This window comes from Microcaecilia unicolor, chromosome 3 (genome assembly GCF_901765095.1).
Source record: "Microcaecilia unicolor chromosome 3, aMicUni1.1, whole genome shotgun sequence".
NCBI classification, from domain to species: Eukaryota; Metazoa; Chordata; class Amphibia; order Gymnophiona; family Siphonopidae; genus Microcaecilia; species Microcaecilia unicolor.
Window position 1 is genome coordinate 172,065,267 of NC_044033.1, and position 20,635 is coordinate 172,085,901.

General features: G+C 45.1%; 1 protein-coding gene across 2 annotated transcripts in view; it reads right to left on the reverse strand.

Moving 5' to 3' along the window:
- The window catches only part of TSPAN31 (tetraspanin 31), an 81,714-nt gene that overhangs the window by 11,317 nt on the left and 49,762 nt on the right, over positions 1 to 20,635 (reverse strand). Inside the window, exon 5 of one of the 2 annotated variants that reach the window (XM_030196586.1) lies at positions 18,298 to 18,408. The exons of the other annotated variant lie outside the window; for it this stretch is intronic. Coding sequence (XP_030052446.1) covers positions 18,298 to 18,408 — 111 coding nt within the window. The remainder of the gene's footprint in view (positions 1 to 18,297; positions 18,409 to 20,635) is intronic. 2 annotated transcript variants of the gene reach the window in all.

Sequence of the window (20,635 nt, forward strand, 5' to 3'; positions counted from 1 at the left end):
TATTAGCTAATCGTTTAAATAAAGTATTGCCAAGGTTAGTCAATGAAGCACAAGTAGGTTTTGTCCAGGACCGGTCTGTTTCCAAGAACTTACGGAGCATACTAACGGCCTTGGAGAGGCTTAAGCATGACCCGGAACCAGCCATTTTGATTAGTTTTGATGCCGAAAAAGCTTTTGACCGGGTGGAGTGGGCATTTATGTTCGATGTCTTGGATAGTTATGGATTCCAGGGCTGGTTTATACAAGCGATTAAGGCGCTATACTCCTCACCTAGAGCCAGAATAATGGTGAATGGAGGGAGATCTGAGGACTTTGAGATTAACAGGGGGACAAGGCAAGGTTGCCCTTTATCTCCGTTGTTGTTCGCCCTTTATTTAGACCCCATGATCAGAGATATCCAAGACTGTCAGGCTATAAAAGGAGTGCAGATAGGTCGGCAGGAATTCAAAATTGCGGCATTTGCTGATGACCTGTTGGTTATAATAACAAAGCCGAAGTCATCCTTGGAAAATTTACTAGAGCTTATCCATGAATTTGGGGATTATTCAGGCTTTAAACTGAATCTGGATAAATCAGAAGCTATAGCAGTAACATCAGATGCTCGTAATCTGTGGGCTGAGGGATTCCCTTTGACGTGGGCGGAAAAAGCATTCCGATATCTGGGGATTCTCCTGGCAGCTAATACTGCAGAGATATACAAATTAAATATTAATAGACTCTTAGAACAGACAGAGAGACAATTAGAAGCTTGGAACGTAGTGATGATGCCTTTGGGGGGACGCATTAGTCTCATCCGGATGGTGATACTGCCTAGGTGGCTATATGTGTTGCAAATATTGCCACTGCGACTCCTTAAAAAGGACATTAAGCAATTTTATAAAGTAGTGATGAGATTTTGCTGGGCAAAAAAGAAGGCAAAACTTAAGTTACAGTTTTTGATGGGTAATTGGAGTCAGGGAGGATTTGGTCTACCCCATCTAAGGTATTATAATATGGCCTGCCTGCTAAGATCATTGAGAGATTGGCTGTTTGGGACTAGTATACATGTACCGAGTGAATTGGAAAGGGCCTTCTTTCAGCCCTTTGATTTAATTGCCTTATTGCATACCAGAAAACAGATGATACCAAAAGCTTTTAGGCATAGCATTTTATTAGCGCCCCTTTGGGATGCATGGCAGTTTTTGGGGAGAAGCTTAGGGGGAGACCCAAAGATATCGGAGTTGATCACGATCAAGGGGAATCCAGAATTCTTACCAGGACTGGATAATTCGGTTTTTCAGCAATGGGCAACCAGAGGATATTGTAACTTAAAAAATATTCTAGATGCCTATGGAGAAATCAAACCCTTAGGCCAATTACTGTCAAGTGATGAACAAAGATGGGGGGATACTTTTGCATATAACCAGATCCGACATTATGTTCATTCCTTGGGTAAGGAGAATCTTGCAGCCAAACTGGGAGAAAAAGTACAGTCCTTTTACGATGAAATCTCGCCTGAGACTACATCTATTTCGGGAATACATAGAAAACTGTGGGTCTTGATTCCGAGAAAAGGGCTGGAGCACCTCCGACAGCGATGGGAGGCAGATTTAAATCTGGATTTAACCAATTGGGATATTGACAAACACATTAAGAGGATACCTAAATTAGTTACAGGAGCCCGGTATAGGGAATGCGCTTTTAGGACACTCCATAGGGCATACTTTACACAAACACAACTGTTCCGATCAGGAGGGATTCACTCTCCAGTGTGTTTGAAATGTGGCCAACAGGAGAACACATTTTATCATGCATTTTGGGAATGTGTTAAAACACAGAGATTTTGGAGGAGAGTAGTGAAATTTTTATCTGATATCATATCAACGCAGATAACAGGTACCCCATGTCAGTTAATATTAGACTGTTTAGGATCATTTGGGGATTTGTCCGCGGCTAAGATATTATTGTGCCGTAAATTGAGTTTAGTTGCTAGGAAATGCATATTACAGGTTTGGGTGTCAGAAAGCCCTCCAGAATATTGGCACTGGCGTAATCAAGCGCATCAATTAATGGCTTGGGAAGCGCGGGAAGCAAGAGGATCCTGCAAACGTAAAAAGCGCTTCCTTAACATTTGGGGCCCCCTTTTGGGGACTCTAACTCAGAAAGGTAGAAGCCATATTCTTAATTCGATGTGAAATCGTTAAGTTCTGGCACATGAAATAAGGGAATATTCTGTGAACCACAACCATACTCACATAACATGATACAGCTGTCTTCCACGATAGGTAAGATAGGATAAATTAAAGGGTTAGGGAGGGGGGGGAGGGAGGGGGGGGGAAATAAACTGTTAAATACTTAGGGATGGAATATACCTGAGGAATGCTATCGCAGAAAATCACATGCTTCAGAGAATTATAGATGACCTTTGGTGCAGTTATACTAAGAACATTGTTATTAATAAAATTGGTGGGGGGGGGGTGGTAAATAAACAACAACAAGGCACTGGTGGGAGGAGGAGGTAAAAATGTAAAATGTTTGATGACAGTAAGTAGAGAGGTTTACTTGTTATGTAATCACCATGCAGGTTGCAATGTTGTATTGAGGCTACTGTATTGAAGTGGATTTGTCCTTCTTGACTTGTCATCAATAAATTTCGTCTTATTTGTTTTATATTTCAACGGTTTTTTTTTTTCACTCAATGTAAAGTTAAGTTCTGGAACTCGTTGCCAGTGGAAATGGTAACAGCAGTTAGCGTATCTGGGTTTAAAAAATGTTTGGACAAGTCCATAATCTGCTATTGACAGACATTGGGAAGCCACTGCTTGCCCTGGAATTGGTAACATGGAATGTTGCTACTATTTGGATTTCTGCCAGGTACTTGTGACCTGGATTGGCCACTAATAGAAACAGGATACTGGGCTAGATGGACCATTGGTCTGATCCAGTACAGCTATTCTTATGTTCTTAAAAATAGGGGATTGAACACAAAAACACAGTCCTCTGTGAAGAAAATAAATAGGTCTTGACCTAACAGCAGCTGCAGCTCAGAGCTTATGGAGAAGAGAAAACTGTCCATAGGAACACCATCCTGACAGCCAGAATGCGATGGAAGCCGAGCACAGAGACTCAAAGGTGCCTCCAAAAGGACCCGGAGGACCCGATTGAGAACCCACAAAGAGAATTGGGCCTCCTCTATGTGAGGCCAGAGAGGTGGGCCTCACTTTCCCTCAAAGACTGGATAAAGCAGCAACCTGAAGCCTCAGAGAAGTCAAAACAAGCATCTGAACCAGTTCTTGCTGCAGAAATCCCAAAATATTGGGGATCTGAGCCCACCAGGATTTAAAAAACACAGCAAACCCAACACAAGGAAAGGACATAGAGGACATCCTGAAGTGGAGCAGGGTAAGGTCATCACACTACCCTAAATGCCTCTTCTCAATGACCAGACCAAGAGACAGAAGGGATCCAAGTCTCATTTCTACTGGCCCCTGACAGAGTAAACTTCAACTACTAGGCAGCAGAAGAGGCTCATCTTCCAGAAGGAGCAGAAAACCTGCACACCAGGGTGTGTGAGACCAATCCAGAACTACCGACAGGACTAGATAAGGGAGGCCTGCAATCCTGCTCAACAGATGGCCTATCAAAGACCATGGAAGGAACACGTCCTCCAAGGGCCAAAACTGAACAAGGGCATCACTCTGAAGGCCAGCTCCTTTCAACGACTGAAGAAGTGCTCGGCCTTTGCCGCTACTACAGATGCATCAGGTCAATTAACGGAGGGCCTCAGCAGTCCATAATGAGCTGATAGGCCTGATGCACCAGCTCCCATTCTCTCAGACCCAGGAGAAAGCAGCTGATAAACTGCCTGCACATTGCCCTAGCCTGCAATACAGCCATGGTGTTGTCACAATACTTTGCTTTACCTCTCAGAACTGCCAAACTCCCTCAGGGCAAGATGCACCACCCAGGCAGCAAGCTTCCCAGTCCAGAAGCCCTGTATCAATTGTGACTAGAACCCAATGAAGGGGATCCAACTGAAACCATCTCAGCAGCTGACTTGGACTGACTCAGTAGGTCAGACTGGCCTTGCCTTGATGACGACGGAAGCCTGTGAGGCCAGAGCCCATTGTAGAGAGCACCCACCTCCAGAGCTGCAAATAATCCCCGCCGTGGACTCTGGGAGCTTGCACAACCTGTGCTGTCATGTGTGAAGCTTTTCTGCCTGTTCCTCTGGAGAAAAAAAAAACACCACCATCCTCCTGGCCATGGCGAAAAGACTCCAAGTTACTCATAAAGTACATAAGTATTGCAATACTGGGACAGACCAAAGGTCCATCAAGCCCAGCATCCTGTTTGCAACAGTGGCCAAACCAGGTTACAAGTACTTGGCAAGAACCCAAAACAGTACAATACATACTATGCTGCTTAAATAAGCAGTGGATTTTCAAGTCCATTATAATAATGGTCTATGGACATTTCCTTTAGGAAGCCATCCAAACCTTTTTTAAACCCAGCTAAGCTAACTGCTTTTACTACATTCTCTGGCAACTAATTCCAGAGTTTAATTACACGTTGAGTGAAGAAAAATTTTGTCCGATTCATTTTAAAATTTACTACTTTGTAGCTTCATTGCATGCCCCATTGTCCTAGTATTTTTGAAAACAGTAAACAAGTGATTCAAGTCTACCCGTTCCACTCCACTCATTTTATAGACCTCTATCATATCTCCTTCAGCCATCTTTTCTCCAAGCTGAAGAGTCCTAGTCGCTTTAGCCTTTCCTCCTAGGGAAGATGTCCCATCCCCTTTATCATTTTTGTCACCCTTCTCTGTACCTTTTCTAATTCCACTATATCTTTGTTGAGATGCGGTGACCAGAACTGCACACAATATTCGAGGTGCAGTCGCACCATGGAGCAATACAAAGGCATAACATCCTCATTTTTGTTTTACATTCCTTTCCTAATAATAGCTAACATTCTATTTGCTTTTTTATCTGCCACCGCGCACTTAACAGAGGGTTTCAACGTATCATCAACGATGACGCCTAGATCCCTTTCCTGGTCGGCAACTCCTAAATGTGTAACCTTGCATTATGTAGCTATAGTTCGGGTTCCTCTTTCCCACATGCATCACTTTGCACTTGCTCACATTAAACATCTGCAATTTAGATGCCCAGTCTCCCAATCTCATAAGGTCCTCTTGTAATTTTTCACAACCTCTTGCAATTTTTATTATTTTTAGTGATAATACAAAGAATACATCTTTGAAAAGATACACCAGATATAAACACAAATACACTAAAGAATATAATATACATAGAAAACTTCTCTACAATCTGGTTACAACAGTCCACCAAAGAAAAAGGGAAGGAGTGGGATTCAAGATTGATAAAACCAAAGGAAGTTTGGTGCTATTAACTTAAAGTTTAAGGAAAAGCAAGCAGTGGTACTCCTTAATTTACAGAACCATAAACCAGAGATGGAATTAGCATTGGTTTTTCTTCATATCAAGGAATGACCTTAATTGTTCAGGTTCAAAGAATATCAAAATACACTTGCAAGGAAATCGTAATTAGAAAACTGCTCCAAGAATTAAAGATTCCTGCCTCATATCCAGGAACTTTTTCCGCCTTTGATGAGTCCAACGAGCAATGTCTGGGAACACAGATACTTTGCTTCCTTTAAACTCAGGATAGATTTTTTTAAAGTAAAGTCTCATTAAAGATTCTTTATCTTGTAAGAAGACAAAAGATACAATCAATGTCGCTCTGGTCTCTGTATTATCCACAGACTGCTCCAAAAAGTTTGTCAAATCCAGCGTTTCAGGAGGAATATCCTGTTTAGAAGTAACTTGAGGTAAAGGAGGTTTCATTTCCAAATAGTAGATCTTTTGAAGAGGAGGGAGTGTATGATCTGAATAATTGTATATTTCTTTAAGAAACTTAGCAAACATATCCTTCGGGGCAACAAATTGAGATTTTGGAAAGTTTAGCAATCATAGGTTTAGATTTCTTGATAAATTTTCCATATTCTCTATTTTTCTTTGTATAGAGGCACAATCTCCTACAATGTGAGCTTGTTGTTGAGATATTTTCCCAGTTTGCGTCTCTAGGTCAGTCTGCTTTATTATTACTCCCTCCATTTGTCTTTTAAGGGATTTTATCTGAGAAGAATTGTTCATGGATAACGTTATAAAAAAGAGGTACAGACCTTGTGAAGAGATTCCAATGCTGTCCAAATCGATTCCAGCGACACCTCTTGGGGCTTGACTAGGGGTTGTATCGCCAATACGCAGGCAGAAATTTCTTCTGGCGTAGTTGTTTCAGGCAATACCCCAGTAGTCTCCCCTTTTGGCATTTCTGGCGTTCGCTGGACTCCCTCAGCTAGCCCCAAGATCTCTCTGGGCTCCGCTATCGCTTCTGGAGAAGGCCACTCCTTCGAAGCCTCACTAATCTCGGGATTCGGTACAGTTCTTCCAGATGCGTGCGAGAGCGTCGGGGTCACAGGTCCTAACGGACTAAGCGAAAGTTCGCTCTCCTAAGCGGAGCTCTTCCCTGCTCCGCTAGCGGATGCGTCCGAAGTCGGAGTCGATACCAGAAATGTACTCAATGTCTGCTGCCCAGGCAAGGTAGGGATTTGCTTTGGGAGGGGTGGTCCCCTTAGCTTCCCCTTCCTTTTCGGCATATTTAACTAAGAAAATCGTCCAAGAAAAATTTTCTTTTTGGGAGCATCTTTACTACACGTCCTGCTTGGGCGCCATCTTGAATCCCCCAACCTCTTGCAATTTAACAAACTTGAACAACTTTGTGTCATCAGCAATTACCTCACTAGTTACTCCCATCTCTAGGTCATTTATAAATATGTTAAAAAGCAGTGATCCCAGCAGAGAACCTTGGGGAGAACCCCACTACCTACCCTTCTCCATTGAGAATACTGACCATTAAACCCTAATCACCGTTTTCTATCTTTTAACCAGTTTTTAATCTACAATAGGACACTACCTCCTATCCCATGACTCTCCAATTTCCTCTGAAGTCTTTCATGATGTACTGTGTCAAATGCCTTTTGAAAATCCAGATGCACAATATCGACCGGCTCACCTTTATCCACATGTTTGTTCACCCCTTCAAAGAAATGTAGTAGATTGGTGAGGCAAGATTTCCCTTCACTAAATCCATGGTGAGGCAATATTTCCCTTCACTAAATCCATGTTGGCTTTGTCTCAATCCATGCTTTTGAATATGCTCTGTAATTTTGTTCTTTATAATAGTCTCTACCATTTTGCCCAGCACAGACATCAGGCTCACTGGTCTATAATTTCCCAGATCTCCTCTGGAACCTTTTTTTTTTTTTTTTTTTTTAAATCAGCATTACATTGGCCACCCTCCAATCTTCCAGTACCATGCTTGATTTTAAAGATAAATTACATATTACTAACAATAGTTCTGCAAGTTCATCTTCCAATTCTATCAGTACTCTGGGATGAATACCATCCGGTCCATGAAATTTGCTACTCTTCATTTTGTCAAATTGTGCCATTACATCCTCCAGGTTTATAGAGATGTCATTCAGTTTCTCTGACTCGTCAGTTTTGAATACCATTTCTGACACTGGCATCTCTCCCAAATCTTCCGTGTGAAGACCAAAGCAAAGAATTAATTTAATCTCTCTGCTATGGCTTTGTCTTCCCTGAGTGCCCCTTTTACCCCTCAGTCATCTAGTGGTCCAACCGATTCTTTTGCCAGCTTCTTGCTTGTAATATACCTAAAAACATTTTTACTATGTGTTGTTGCCTCCAATGCAATTTATTTTCAAAGTCCCTCTTGTCTTCCTTATCAGCGTTTTGCATTTGACTTGCTATTCCTTATGCTGTTTCTTATTATTTTCAGTCGGTTCCTTCTTCCATTTTCTGAAGGATTTTCTTTTAGCTCTAATAGCTTCCTTCACCTCACTTTTTAACCATGCCGACTGTCGTTTGGTCTTCCTTCCTCCTTTTTAATACACAGAATATATTTGGCCTGGATTTCCAGGATCGTATTTTTGAACAGCATTCACATATGATGTAAATTTTTGACCTTTGCAGCTGCTCCTCTAAGTTTTCTTTTCCACCGTTCTTCTCAGTTTATCATAGTCTCCTTTTTTAAAGTTAAACGCTAACATATTGGATTTCCTGTGTGTACTTACTCCAAAGCCAATATCAAATCTGATCATATTATGAACACTGTTATCAAGTGGCCCCAGCACCATTACCTCCTGCACCAGATCATGCACTCCACTAAGGACTAGGTCTAGAATTTTTCCTTCTCTTGTAGGCTCCTATACCAGCTGCTCCATAATGCAGTCCTTGATTATGTCAAGGAATTTAACCTCCCTAACATGTCCTGATGTTACATTTACCAAGTCAATATTGGGATAATTGAAATCACCCATTATTATTGTGTTGCCCAGTTTGTTAGCCTCCCTAATTTCTGGTAACATTTCCACATCAGTCTGTTCATCCTGGCCAGGTGGACGGTAGTACACTCCTATTACTATCCTTTTCCCCTTTACACATGGAATTTCAATCTATAGCGATTTCAAGATGTGTTTTGTTTCCTGCAGAATTTTCAATGTATTTGATTCAAGGACCTCCTTAACATGCATTGCTACCCCTCCACCAATTCGATCCACCCTATCACTACTATATAATTTGTACCCTGGTATGACAGTGTCCCACTGGTTATCCTCCTTCCACCAGGTCTCAGAGATGCCTATTATGTCTAATTTCTCATTTAGTGCAATATATTCTCTCTCCCATCTTATTTCTTTAGGCTTCTGGAATTCACATATAGACATTTCAAACTATGTTTGTTGTTCCTATTTACATCTTGCTTAGAAGCTGACAAGTGTTAATTTGCAATCTTTTGTTTGATTTTTATTTAAGGACACCTGAACTACTATGGTCTCTTTTGCAACCTCGCTATCAGGATACCCTATCTTACCTTGTTCCAAACCATGCATTTTTGAATGATTGTTGGCCTTTCCCCAGGTTCTAGTTTATGTTTCAACAATTTTTATTGATTATTTAACATATCATTGCCAGCAATTTCCACCAATAAGATGGTTATTAGTCCATACTGAACAAAGGCATGGTGGTATTCCATCATCAAAGTTTTAACATTTTCTCCCCTCCCCAACATAAGCTATTAAACCCCCTCCCAGATTATTCACATATCGAATTGGTTGAAATAATTTGGCAAACCCTCAAAACAAACAACAGATAACAACCATACTATTTTCAATTACACTCCTCCCCCCCCCCACATCCCCCATTATGCTCTCCATGAAACAACAGAATAAGAAGAAGTGAGAGTTATACATCAATCAAGTTTTACCAATACACAACTAAGCAATTCATGTCTCACCCATCCCACCCCTCCATCCCCCCCCCTTCTTATGTTACAACCTTGCAAGTGTGGTATACCGTGAAATAGAGACATACCTGCCCTACCCCTCCCCACAACTAACTCCTGTCATATCCCTACATTCCCAGTCACTCAAATCATTCCTTGTGAGGCCTGAGTTCTTATAACCCCACAAGACCAATAGGTGAATGAAACACCATTGAATATTACCCTCCCTCCCTATTCCCCTCCCAGAATAAAGAGTAATAAACTGTACGTTCCTCCTATATCTCAGCAAATTACACAAAGTCCCATCCAATCATAGCTCATTTAGCACCAAGCTCCTATCCCTACGGATGACAACTATGGGTCCCACAGCTTCAAAAAAAACACGCCTTTCGTCTGTATGAGCCCCTCACCTCCCAGATCATCAATTGACCCCAGGTTCTAGTTTAAAAGCTGCATATCTCCTTTTTAAATGCTGATGCCTTCAGCCTGGTCCCATCCTTCCAGAATAGGCTCCCCCTTCCCCAGAATGTTGCCCACTTTCTTACAAATCCTAAACCCTCCTCCCTGCACCATCGCCTCATCCATGGACCAAAACGGAATTAGAAGGCTCTTGGGCCGGTTCAACTACCCAACCCAGAGATTCCAGGATGGAAATAAATGATCTGAAATGGTACTTACCAGGCTGGCCTCTACAGCTGAATCTGCCCAAAACAGCCAGTCATCTAGGTACAGATGCACCTGGACCCCCTACACCAGAGCTGTGCAGCCACCACTACCATGTGGGGTGACAGCCAAGCCAGAGGACAAGGCCCAAAACAAAGTCCTGCCCCAGCACAAAACAGCACAGATATCTCATGAGATAAGCTATGATGGGGAAGTGGAGATAAACCTCCACGAGGTCCAGAGAAGTCAGGAACTCCCCCAGCCTCATTGCTGCGAAGGCCAAGCAGAGGGACTCCATATGAAATTGCTGGACTCCCAATTTAGCATTCACGTCCTTGAGATCCAGAATGTGGTGAAAGGAACTGCCCCTTACCAAAAATAGATGGGGAACCTTCCCAGGGCTCACTCCTCCTGCACAGAGGGTCCCCTGACCCTAAGTTGCACATATGCCGCAGATTGTCCCCTACCCTCCATCCACCCATGTCCAGCAACCCTCCTCTCCATCCACCTGTGTCCATCAACTGTCCTCTCCCCTACCCTCCATCCTCCAGCTCCCATGCATGTCCACCCATCCCCTAAGTGTACTGTGACTCCTCTGCCCTGCCGTCCCCTCCGCTGCTATTTAACTCCCCCCCCCTGCCGTCGCCATGTCCTACTAACTTACTTGCCTAAGCCTTGCCTTCAGCTGCTTTCGTTACCTCCCGTGAGTCCTGTGGTCAGTTCGCCTCCATCGCTATGTCCGCAACCGTCCTCTCTCCCCTTCCCTTCATCCACCCACCCATGTCCAGCAACCCTCCTCTCCCCCTCCCCTGCCCCCATGTCCATCAACTCTGCTTTCGTTACCTCCTGTGAGTCCTCTTGTCAGCTGGCCTCCAGCGTTCCTTTCCCTCTTTGTTCCGTCCTCTGACGTCATCACGTCTTGACGCGGGGGCGGGACAGAGAGGGAAGTCTCTACTGCGCATTTACGGGTGAGTCGGTCACCTCTCATTTATATAGTTAGATTTTCCAATCTGCATGAAAGACAGCCTCTAGTCTCTTCCCCTCCCCACAAATAGCTTTATTCCTTAACAAAAGAGAATAAAGCTAATCAGGCCGAGTCCAATTTAATTTTTTTTATTTTTTATTTTTTTTTTGATGTCTGGGAGTTGCAGGCGGAGCCATACCCCTCTGGCATGGCCCCACAGGACCGAGCCAAAGCCTCACACATTAGTACTAAGGTGTGCAACAGGGGACTGCGGAGCCAAGCTTTGCCCTGGATCAAGTACAGTCCCGAGACCAGAACTCTTGGAACAGCCATTAGGCTCAACCATGCTGTGCGGCCACAGCTAGGCCAGAGACCATGGAGCACCATTAACATCATTTAGCACCTGCTGAAGGTAGAAAAACAATACTGGAGTATTCACTGGCAGAATTTAGTTTTCTCTACCTCCACTTGTTGGTAGGAAGGGATAACACCCCATTTGTGCAGGACAATGGAGCTAACGCTAAGAAAAGAAGCATTTTCTAAATTTATCTATTTTTTCAACCCAGCAGTTTTATTCTACTTTTGGGCTTTCACTCAGTTGGAACCAGCCTTTTAGGTTACAGCAGCAATAACTTTCATTTTCTGTTACATGGCGCTTCTTCCCCTATTTACATTTCTTGCCAATTCCACACAGTCTTTGCAATGACATCTCTTCACCAGGAGCTAAATACTGGTTCTATCCAGAACCCAGCCAGCAAGGATCATGTAGCTTTGTGGGTGTCAAGCACTCCCCAATATTGAGCAAGCTCCTTCAGCGAGTCCAGGCAGGGGTTATTTGTATTGTGTTTGGCACCCCAATAATTTGAAAATGTTGGTGCCCATTGTCAGTGGCATTCAGCTAGGACTCTTCCTCCTCAGAGGCTGTGAACACCAAAACCAGAGTTCTCGATATGGTAGTGTACAGCTCTTGCCACTGAGCCATCAGATAAAAGAAGTCTCGTGTAATGTGATGAATGATGAAGTCACCAGGGCCTGTCTTTGCTTCACAGCTTCCTTAAAACTTCAGGCTACATTAACTAATATACAAACACAGCATCCCACCTCCGCTCTCACCCTCTAGAGCACAGCTTTATTGACTAGTTGAGAGTCAAACAGGCTTGTTTTCAAAGCAACCAAAATATGCACATTAACCTGGTTCTTGATCAAGTGTATGTAACTCTATTTGCTGAATGATCATAGTGGACAACTTGAAAGCCAGAGCCAATAAGCCCAGCTTAAGAACACGAAAGCGAAGATACTTACCTGTAAGCAGGTATTCTCCGAGGACAGCAGGCTGATTGTTCTCACATGTGGGTTGATATCCGCGTGGGCCCAGGAATCGGCATTTTGCCAGCAAAATAAAACAAATGTTTTGCTAGAGTCTTCTAGCGCGCGAATCACACGCACCGCGCATGCGCTGACGACGTCCCGCCCGTCATGTGAGTGTGCTTCCTCAGTTTAATCAAAAAGCATAGAAGCAACAAACAACAAGAACAACTCCAAAGGGGAGGTGGGCGGGTTTGTGAGAACAATCAGCCTGCTGTCCTCGGAGAATACCTGCCACAGTTAAGTATCTTCGCTTTCTCCAAGGACAAGCAGGCTGCTTGTTCTCACATGTGGGGTATCCCTAGCACCCAGGCAAACTCAAAACAATTAACATTGGTCAATAGGACCTCGCAACAGCGAGGACTTAACACAGATTGACCTGAAACCATAAATAACTGACAGAGTACATCCTGGAACAGAATAAAAATGGGACTAGGTAGGCGAGTTGGTTTCTAAACCCAAAACAGATTCTGCAGCACTGACTGCCCAAACAGACTGCCGTGTTGGGTATCCTGCTGAAAAGGCAGTAGTGAGATGTCAATCTGTAGACTGATGACCACGTTGCAGCCTTGCAAATCTCTTCAATGGAGGCTAAGTGAGCCACTAACGCAGCCATGGCTCTAACATTATGAGCCGTGACATGGCCCTCTAAAGACAGCCCAGCTTGGGCATAAGTGAAGGAAATGCAATCTGCTAGCCAACTGGAGATTGTGTGTTTTCCGATGGCGACTCCCCTCCTGTTGGGATCAAAAGAAACAAACAACTGGGCAGACTGTCTGAAGGGCTTCATCCGCTCCACGTAAAAGGCCAATGCTCTCTTGCAGTCCAAGGTATGCAATCTGCTTTCGCCAGGGCGGGTATGCGGACGGGGAAAGAATGTTGGCAAGAACATTGACAGGTTCAGATGGAACTCCGACACCACCTTCGGCAGGAACTCAGGGTGTATGCGAAGGACTACTCTGTTGTGATGAAACCTGATATAAGGTGGATGCACTACCAAGGCCTGAAGCTCACTGACCCTACACGAGCTGAAGTAACAGCCACCAAGAAAACGACCTTCCGGTACTTCAGATGGCAGGAATTCAGTGGCTTTAAAGGAGCTTTCATCAGCTGGGTGAGAATGACATTGAGATCCCATGACACTGGTGGAAGTTTGACCGGAGGCTTTGACAAAAGCAAACCTCTCATGAAGCGAACAACTAAAGGCTATGCAGAGATAGGCTTACCCTCTACACGGCGATGATAAGCACTAATCGCACTTAAGGTAAACTCTTACGGAGTTGGTCTTGAGACCAGACTGACAAATGTAGAAGGTATTCAAGCAGGGTCTGTGTAGGACAAGAAAGAGGATCTAGGGCCTTGCTGTCACACCAGATGGCAAACCTCCTCCATTTGAAAGAGTAACACCTCTTCGTGGAATCTTTCCTGGAAGCAAGCATGACATGGGAGACACCCTCTGAAAGACCAAAGGAGGCAAATTCTAAGTTCTCAACATCCAGGCCGTGAGAGCCAGAGACTAGAGGTTGGGATGCAGAAGCGACTCCTCGTTCTGGGTGATGAGGGTTGGAAAACACTCCAATCTCCATGGTTTCTCGGAGGACAACTCCAGAAGAAGAGGGAACCAAATCTGACACGGCCAGAAGCACGCAATCAGAACCATGGTTCCACAGTCTTGCTTGAGTTTCAGCAAAGTCTTCCCTACTAGAGGTATGGGAAGATATGCATACAGAAGACCTGTTCCCCAATGTAGGAGAAAGGCATCCGACGCTAGTCTGTCGTGCGCCTGAAGCCTGAAACAGAACGGAGGGACCTTGTGATTGATCTGAGTGGCAAAAAGATCCATCGAGGGGGTGCCCCATGCTCAGAAGATTTTGCGGATTACTCCCGTGTTCAGTGACCACTGATGAGGTTGCATTATCATGCTCAGCCTGTCGGCCAGACTGTTTACACCTGCCAGGTAAGTGACTTGCAGAAACATGCCGTGACAGAGCATCCAAAGCCACATCTGGATGACCTCTTGACACAGAGGGCGAGATCCGGTGCCCCCCTGTTTGTTGGTGTAATACATGGCAACCTGCAATATGATTTGGTTGGACAGCCGATCTCAAAGTCTTTAGAGCGTTCCAGATCGCTCGCAATTCCAGGAGATTGATCTGAAGACCTGTTTCCTGAAAGGACCAGGCTCCTTGAGTGTGAAGCCCATCTACATGAGCTCCCCACCCCAGGAGGGATGCATCCGTCATCACATTTTGTGGCTGAGGAATTTGGAATGGACACCCCAAGGTCAGATTGGATCGAATCGCCCACCACTGCAGAGAATTCCGGAAGTCGGTGGACAGTTGGGATTACATCCTCTAGACTCCCCGCAGCTTGATACCACTGGGAAGCTAGGGTCCACTGAGCCGATCGCATGTGTAGACGTGCCATGGGAATCACAAACTGTGGAGGCCATGTGCCCCAGAAGTCTCAACATCTGCTGAGCCGTGATCTGTTGAGACCCTCGAACTGTGGACACCAGGGACAGGAGGTTGTCTGCCCTTGTCTTGGGAAGATAAGCTCGAACTGTCTTTGTGTTCAACAGGGCTCCAATGAATCTCAACTTTTGCACTGGAGATGGGACTTGGGGTAACTGATTACAAATCCCAGTAGTTCTAGCACCTGAATAGTCATTCGCATGGACTGCTGAGTGCCTGCCTTTGAGGTGCTCTTCACCAGCCAATCGTAGAGATAAGGGAACACATGCACTCCCAGTCTGCGTAGCGACGCTGCGACTACCGCCAGGCACTTTGTGAATACTCTGGGCGCAGAAGCCCGACCAAAGGGCAGCACACAGCACTGAAAGTGCTGAGTTCCCAGTTGAAATCGAAGATACTTCCTGTGAGCTGGATCGAGATGTGTGTATAAGCATCCTTTTAAGTCCAGAGAGCATAGCCAATCGTTCTCTTGAATCGTGGAAAGAAGGGTGCCCAGGGAAACCATCCTGAACTTTTCTCTGACTAGGAATTTGTTTAGGGCCCTTAGGTCTAGGATGGGAAGTATCCCCCCTGTTTTCTTCTGCACAAGGAAGTACCTGGAATAGAATCCCAGCCCTTCTTCCCCTGGTGGAACGGGTTCGACCGCACCGGCCTTTAGAAGGGCGGAGAGTTCCTCCGCAAGTACCTAATTGTGCTGGGAACTGTAAGATTGAGCTCCCGGTGGACAATTTGGAGGTCTGGATTCCAGATTGAGAATGTATCCTAAGCGGACTATTTGAAGAACCCACCGGTCGGAGGTTATAAAAGGCAACCCCTGGAGAAAAAATATCAACCTCCCTCCAACCAGTATGTCATCCAGTACGGACACTTTTATTGAGGCTATGCTTAACTGGAGCCAGTCAAAAGCCCGTCCCTTGCTTTTGCTGGGGAGCAGTATGAGCCTCAGTCGCACGCTGTTGACGAGAACGAGCATGCTGGTGTTGAGCCTGGGCAGGCTGCCGAGAAGCCGGAGTGTACCCTTCGCCTACAATAGGAAAAGGGAGCACTCCTCCTCCCACCAAAAAACCTCCTAGATGAGGCAGTAGCAGAAGACGTCCGGTGGGAAAGAGAATCCATAGCATCATTATGCTTCTTGATCTGATCAACTAGATCCTGTACTTTTTCACCAAAAAGATTATCCCCCCGCCCCCCGGCAAGGAACATCCGCTATCCGCTGCTGGGCAGAATGATCCAGGTCAGAGACATGCAGCCATGAGAGTCTGCACATCACTATACCTTCAGCAGAAACTCTGGATGCCACGTCAAAAGTGTCAAACGTACCCCTGGCATGGAACTTCGATACGCCTTCTGCTGCTTGACCACCTGGCGAAAAGGCTTGGCCAGCTCCGTAGGGAGTGTATCAACCAAGCTCAACAGTTGCTGTATCGAGTCCCGCAAGTGCACGCCTGTGAAGAGCTGGTAAGACTGGACCTTGGCGGCGAACATAGCAGCCTGGTACGTCTTCCTCCCAAAAGAGTCAACAGTTCTAGCCTCTCTGCCTGGGGGCGCCGAAGAATAGTCTCTAGTACTCCTGGGTCTCTTGAGGGCGGAGTCCACCACCATGGAATTGTGGGTAACTGAAACCTCATCAACCCAGGTTCACCGTGGATCCGATACTGGGATTCAGCTTTTTTCGGGACCACAGGGCCAGAGGCGCTGACCAGTTTCGCATAAGGACTTCCTTCTGTACCTTATGCAAAGGAACTGTCACAGCCTCTTTAGGTGGAGAAGAATAATCCAGGACCTCGAGCATCTCAGTCTTGGGCTCATCCTCAACTTCCACAGAGAAGGGAATAGCCGTAGCCATTTTCCAGACAAAAGAGAAAAAGGCCAGACTCTCCCGGTGGAGATAGTTTCTGGCGGAGGGGAAGGATCAGAGGGAATTCCAAAGGACTCATCAGAAGTACCTGGGATCCTCTTCCGACTCCCACGAACGCTCCTGCTCAGTTTCGGATAGAACTTGAGTTAAGGTGCTTCAACACTGAACCTGCTTCGACGCTAAGGAACGATGTCCTCTATGGCGATGTCAAGAGGCCGATGCCCGGTCCGACTGCGGCGAAGCTCCCTCCACCGACGTCGAAGGGGAGTCGACCTGGGTGGCAGCCGACGTGGGGACCTCACCGCAGGCGAAGGGCCAGACACCGCTACAGCAGCAGGTACAGAAGGCGCAAGCACCCTTGACACCGAAGCTGACTGTCGTAGCAGTCCCTCCAGAAGTTCTTGAAACAAGGCCCGGATGCACTCGTTGAGATCTACCATCGGAGAAGGCTGCAGGGTCGGTGGAACAGGCAGTGTCAGAATCCATGAAGGCTCGGGAGCAGGTACTGGGCTGCTAGGAGACCGACGCATCGGCACCTCCTGTATCAAGGGGGAGCAATCCTCTCGGGTGCCGACTCTCTCGACGCCCCGGAGCTCCCGGTACCTTGTGCCGAAGAAGAACGATGATGCTTCTTCGCCTTCGCTCGACGCCCTTCATCGAGACTCCTCGGTACCGATGAGGAGGACATGGAATCCTCACATCTCCTCGGGGACGGGTCCGATGAAGGTCGGTCCCAGGGGGGCCTGCATAACAGGAGGCCTCGAGGCAGGTGGAGACCCACTCAATGCCTCACTGCTCCCAGCGCAAGTTGGTCTCTCAGCAGCCATTACCTTTCTTCCCAATGTTGATGCTCCTGTCGATGCAGACGTCAAAGGACCGGACTGAGCCCCAAAAAGTTTCTCGTTGGGCTTCTCGAGGCGCTTGAGTCAGTTTCTTCATATGAACACACATACTACAAGCGGCTGGGCTATGGTTGGGCCCAAGGCACTGGATACACTAGGCGTGGGTATCAGTACCTGAGATAGTCCGGTTGCACCGCGTACAACGCTTGAAGCTGCTGGATGTGTTCGATGACATGGAAGGGAAAACGGCTTCGGCGAAATCAAACAACGAGACTATGCCTTGAAAAGAAAAAGGGGCACAAAAGAAAGGAAAGAACTCAGCCTTATGGACTGAAAGTCGGCCGCGTCAAAAAAGAAAGAAAAACTTATAAAAAAAGGTGCTAAAAACTAGAAAAATACGGGAGAAGTTTGTTTTTTAAGAATGAGGTGAAAAAGAAAAAGAAAAGTAAACAAACTCGTCGTCAAGACTCTCTTGGGCCAAAAGCGAAGAGAAGTGTAGAAACGCTGTCTCTCCGCCGCGAACAAGAAAAAACTGAGGAAGCACGCTCACGCAACGGGAAGTCATTCGCACATGCGCGGTGCGTGCGATTTGCGCGCTAGAAGACTCTAGCAAAACTTTGTTTTATTTTGCTGGCAAAATGCTGATTCCTGGGCCGACGCGGATGTCGACCCACATGCGAGAACAAGCAGCCTGCTTGTCCTCGGAGAATGCAATTTACAGAAAGAGAGACATTAAGCAGGACAACATGGTTGCAGTTACCTCTGTGAAACTGAAGAAGAGTCCTACTCCTCCCAAGATCTTCAAGGCTTCACCTGCGTGCTTCAGCATCAGGTCCCCACAGATCTGACACTTGTTTGATTGTGTACATTCCTATCAGACAGCCAAAAGGGTATTCCATAAGAGGCAAGAATAAACTCAATACCATTATGCTGTCGGATACAGCAAATGGATACTGTCCTTCTCTCAACACTGAAGGGGAAGAAGTACAACCAAGCCCAGAAACCCGAACTCTGGACAGCAATTATAGCTATTAAGGTGTTCTTAAGATTTTTTTCTGAGAGGAGCATGCCATGGAAATACTAATATCAAATTTTGATATGCTTTGGGACCAGAGTGGCAGCCATGGCATTTAGAAGATATAAATAAAATCATTGCCTTTTTAACAAAACTTCTTAGGGAGCATATATTAGACACTGTTTCAAAATAACAGGACCCCTTTTTTTTTTTCTCTTTAACAAATAAATTAGTGTACAATAAAAAAAAGTTGACTCACAAAAAGGCTTATGATAAAGCTATAAAATGATCCTGCAATAGATATGTAGCATGATAAATGTTATTTGAAACTCATGACAATTATGACATCATTACTTGCAGTTGTTCAACATGGGTTTTTCGCTAGAAAATAAGCATATAAAGTGTACTTGCTTACCTTTAACGAAGGTTCTCTACAGACAGCAGGGTAATGCAGCCACACTTGATGGTGACATCCTTTGGGTGGCTCTGTGTGTGGTTTACTCCTCTAGCTCAAGAAATCGTTTGTTTAATGAGTTCCTGAGAATGTTCAAATACTTCTCCCTTCAGCTCAGTCCACATCAAAGCAAAAGAGTAGAGGGGAAGGGGGTGAGAAAAGTGTGACTGCATTTCCCCGTCTACGATAACTCCCGTTATAAATAAATGTTTTCTCCGTCAGCAAGCATAGCCATTGGCGACTTCAAAGTCGAGGGCCATTTGAAAAATATGGGATGTCAAGATGACCTATGGAAGAATAAAATTATAGGATGGTAGCAATCGCATGGCAAAACAGATTTTGGAGTATTGACTGACCAAAAGTAACACCATGCTGTGAAGAAATGTCCAGGGTGTAATGTCTTGTCAAAGTATGGCCTGAAGACTATGTGGCAGCTTTACATATATCTATTAAAAGATGTATCATGAAGGTGTGCAATAGATGTGGATTTAACCCTGATTGCATGGGCCGTCATCAATTTTAGAGGTGGTAGACCTGCATTAGAATAGCAAAGCTGAATACATTCTGATATTCAGTGAAAGATGGTGCATTTGGATATTGGTGCTCCTGGTTTGTAGGTAAACAGTTGAAGTATTATGCAAAGTAGCAGCATTCTGCAAGTAATACAGCAAAGCTTTATGGCAGTCTAGGATATGTAAAGATTGTTCTTATATATAGCAGAAAGAGGAGGCTTAGGAGAGAAAAAAAAAAGTACAACGATGGACTGACTGATGTGAAATTCAGAGACTACTTTGAGAAGGAATTTGGGATGGGTTCTTAATATAACCTTGATATGCAGAAATTGGGTAAAGGGAGGGTAGTGAACTACTGCTTAAAGCTCACTGGCTCTTCTGGCTGAAACAATATTGTCTTTTCTGTGTGATATTTAAGGTAGCTTGTGACCCTGGCTCAAACAATGACTGTAAAAGTTGAATGAGGACAAGGATCCCAAGGAGGAGGCGGCTTCCAAAAAGGCTGTCTGGTACGGAAAAATCCTTTCATGAATTGGGACACCCATAGTTGGGCTAAGATAGGCTTGTCATGGTAGGCTGCCAAAACTGCCAGGTGACATCAAATAGACTTTACGACAAAATTAGAAAGATGAAGGTAATTAATATTTCTAGAATGGTAGCAGATAGTGTGTCAATCTTCAGTGCATACCATTTGGAAGCGTAAGATTCTCAGTAGAACCTTTCCTTGAAGTCAGAATGATGTCTCATGCTCCTTGAGAGACTGGAATGTGAGCAGTCAGTTGGCTTTCAACATCCAAGCTGTGAGATTGAGAGACTGCAAGTTGGGATGAAGTAACTTGCCTATGTGTTCAGTCAGCAGTGCCAGATGATTTCCTAAGTAGGTTGTTTGGGCTACTGTTAATGACTATGATAGCGTGAGACAAATCTGTCAGGGCCAGTAAGAGGCAATACAATGATGTACATCCTGTCTTGAAAATTTTTCTGAAGAAATCAATGTGAGACAAATCTGTCAGGGCCAGTAAGAGGCAATACAATGATGTACATCCTGTCTTGAAAATTCTTCTGAAGAATTGAAGATATCAATGTGAGACAAATCTGTCAGGGCCAGTAAGAGGCA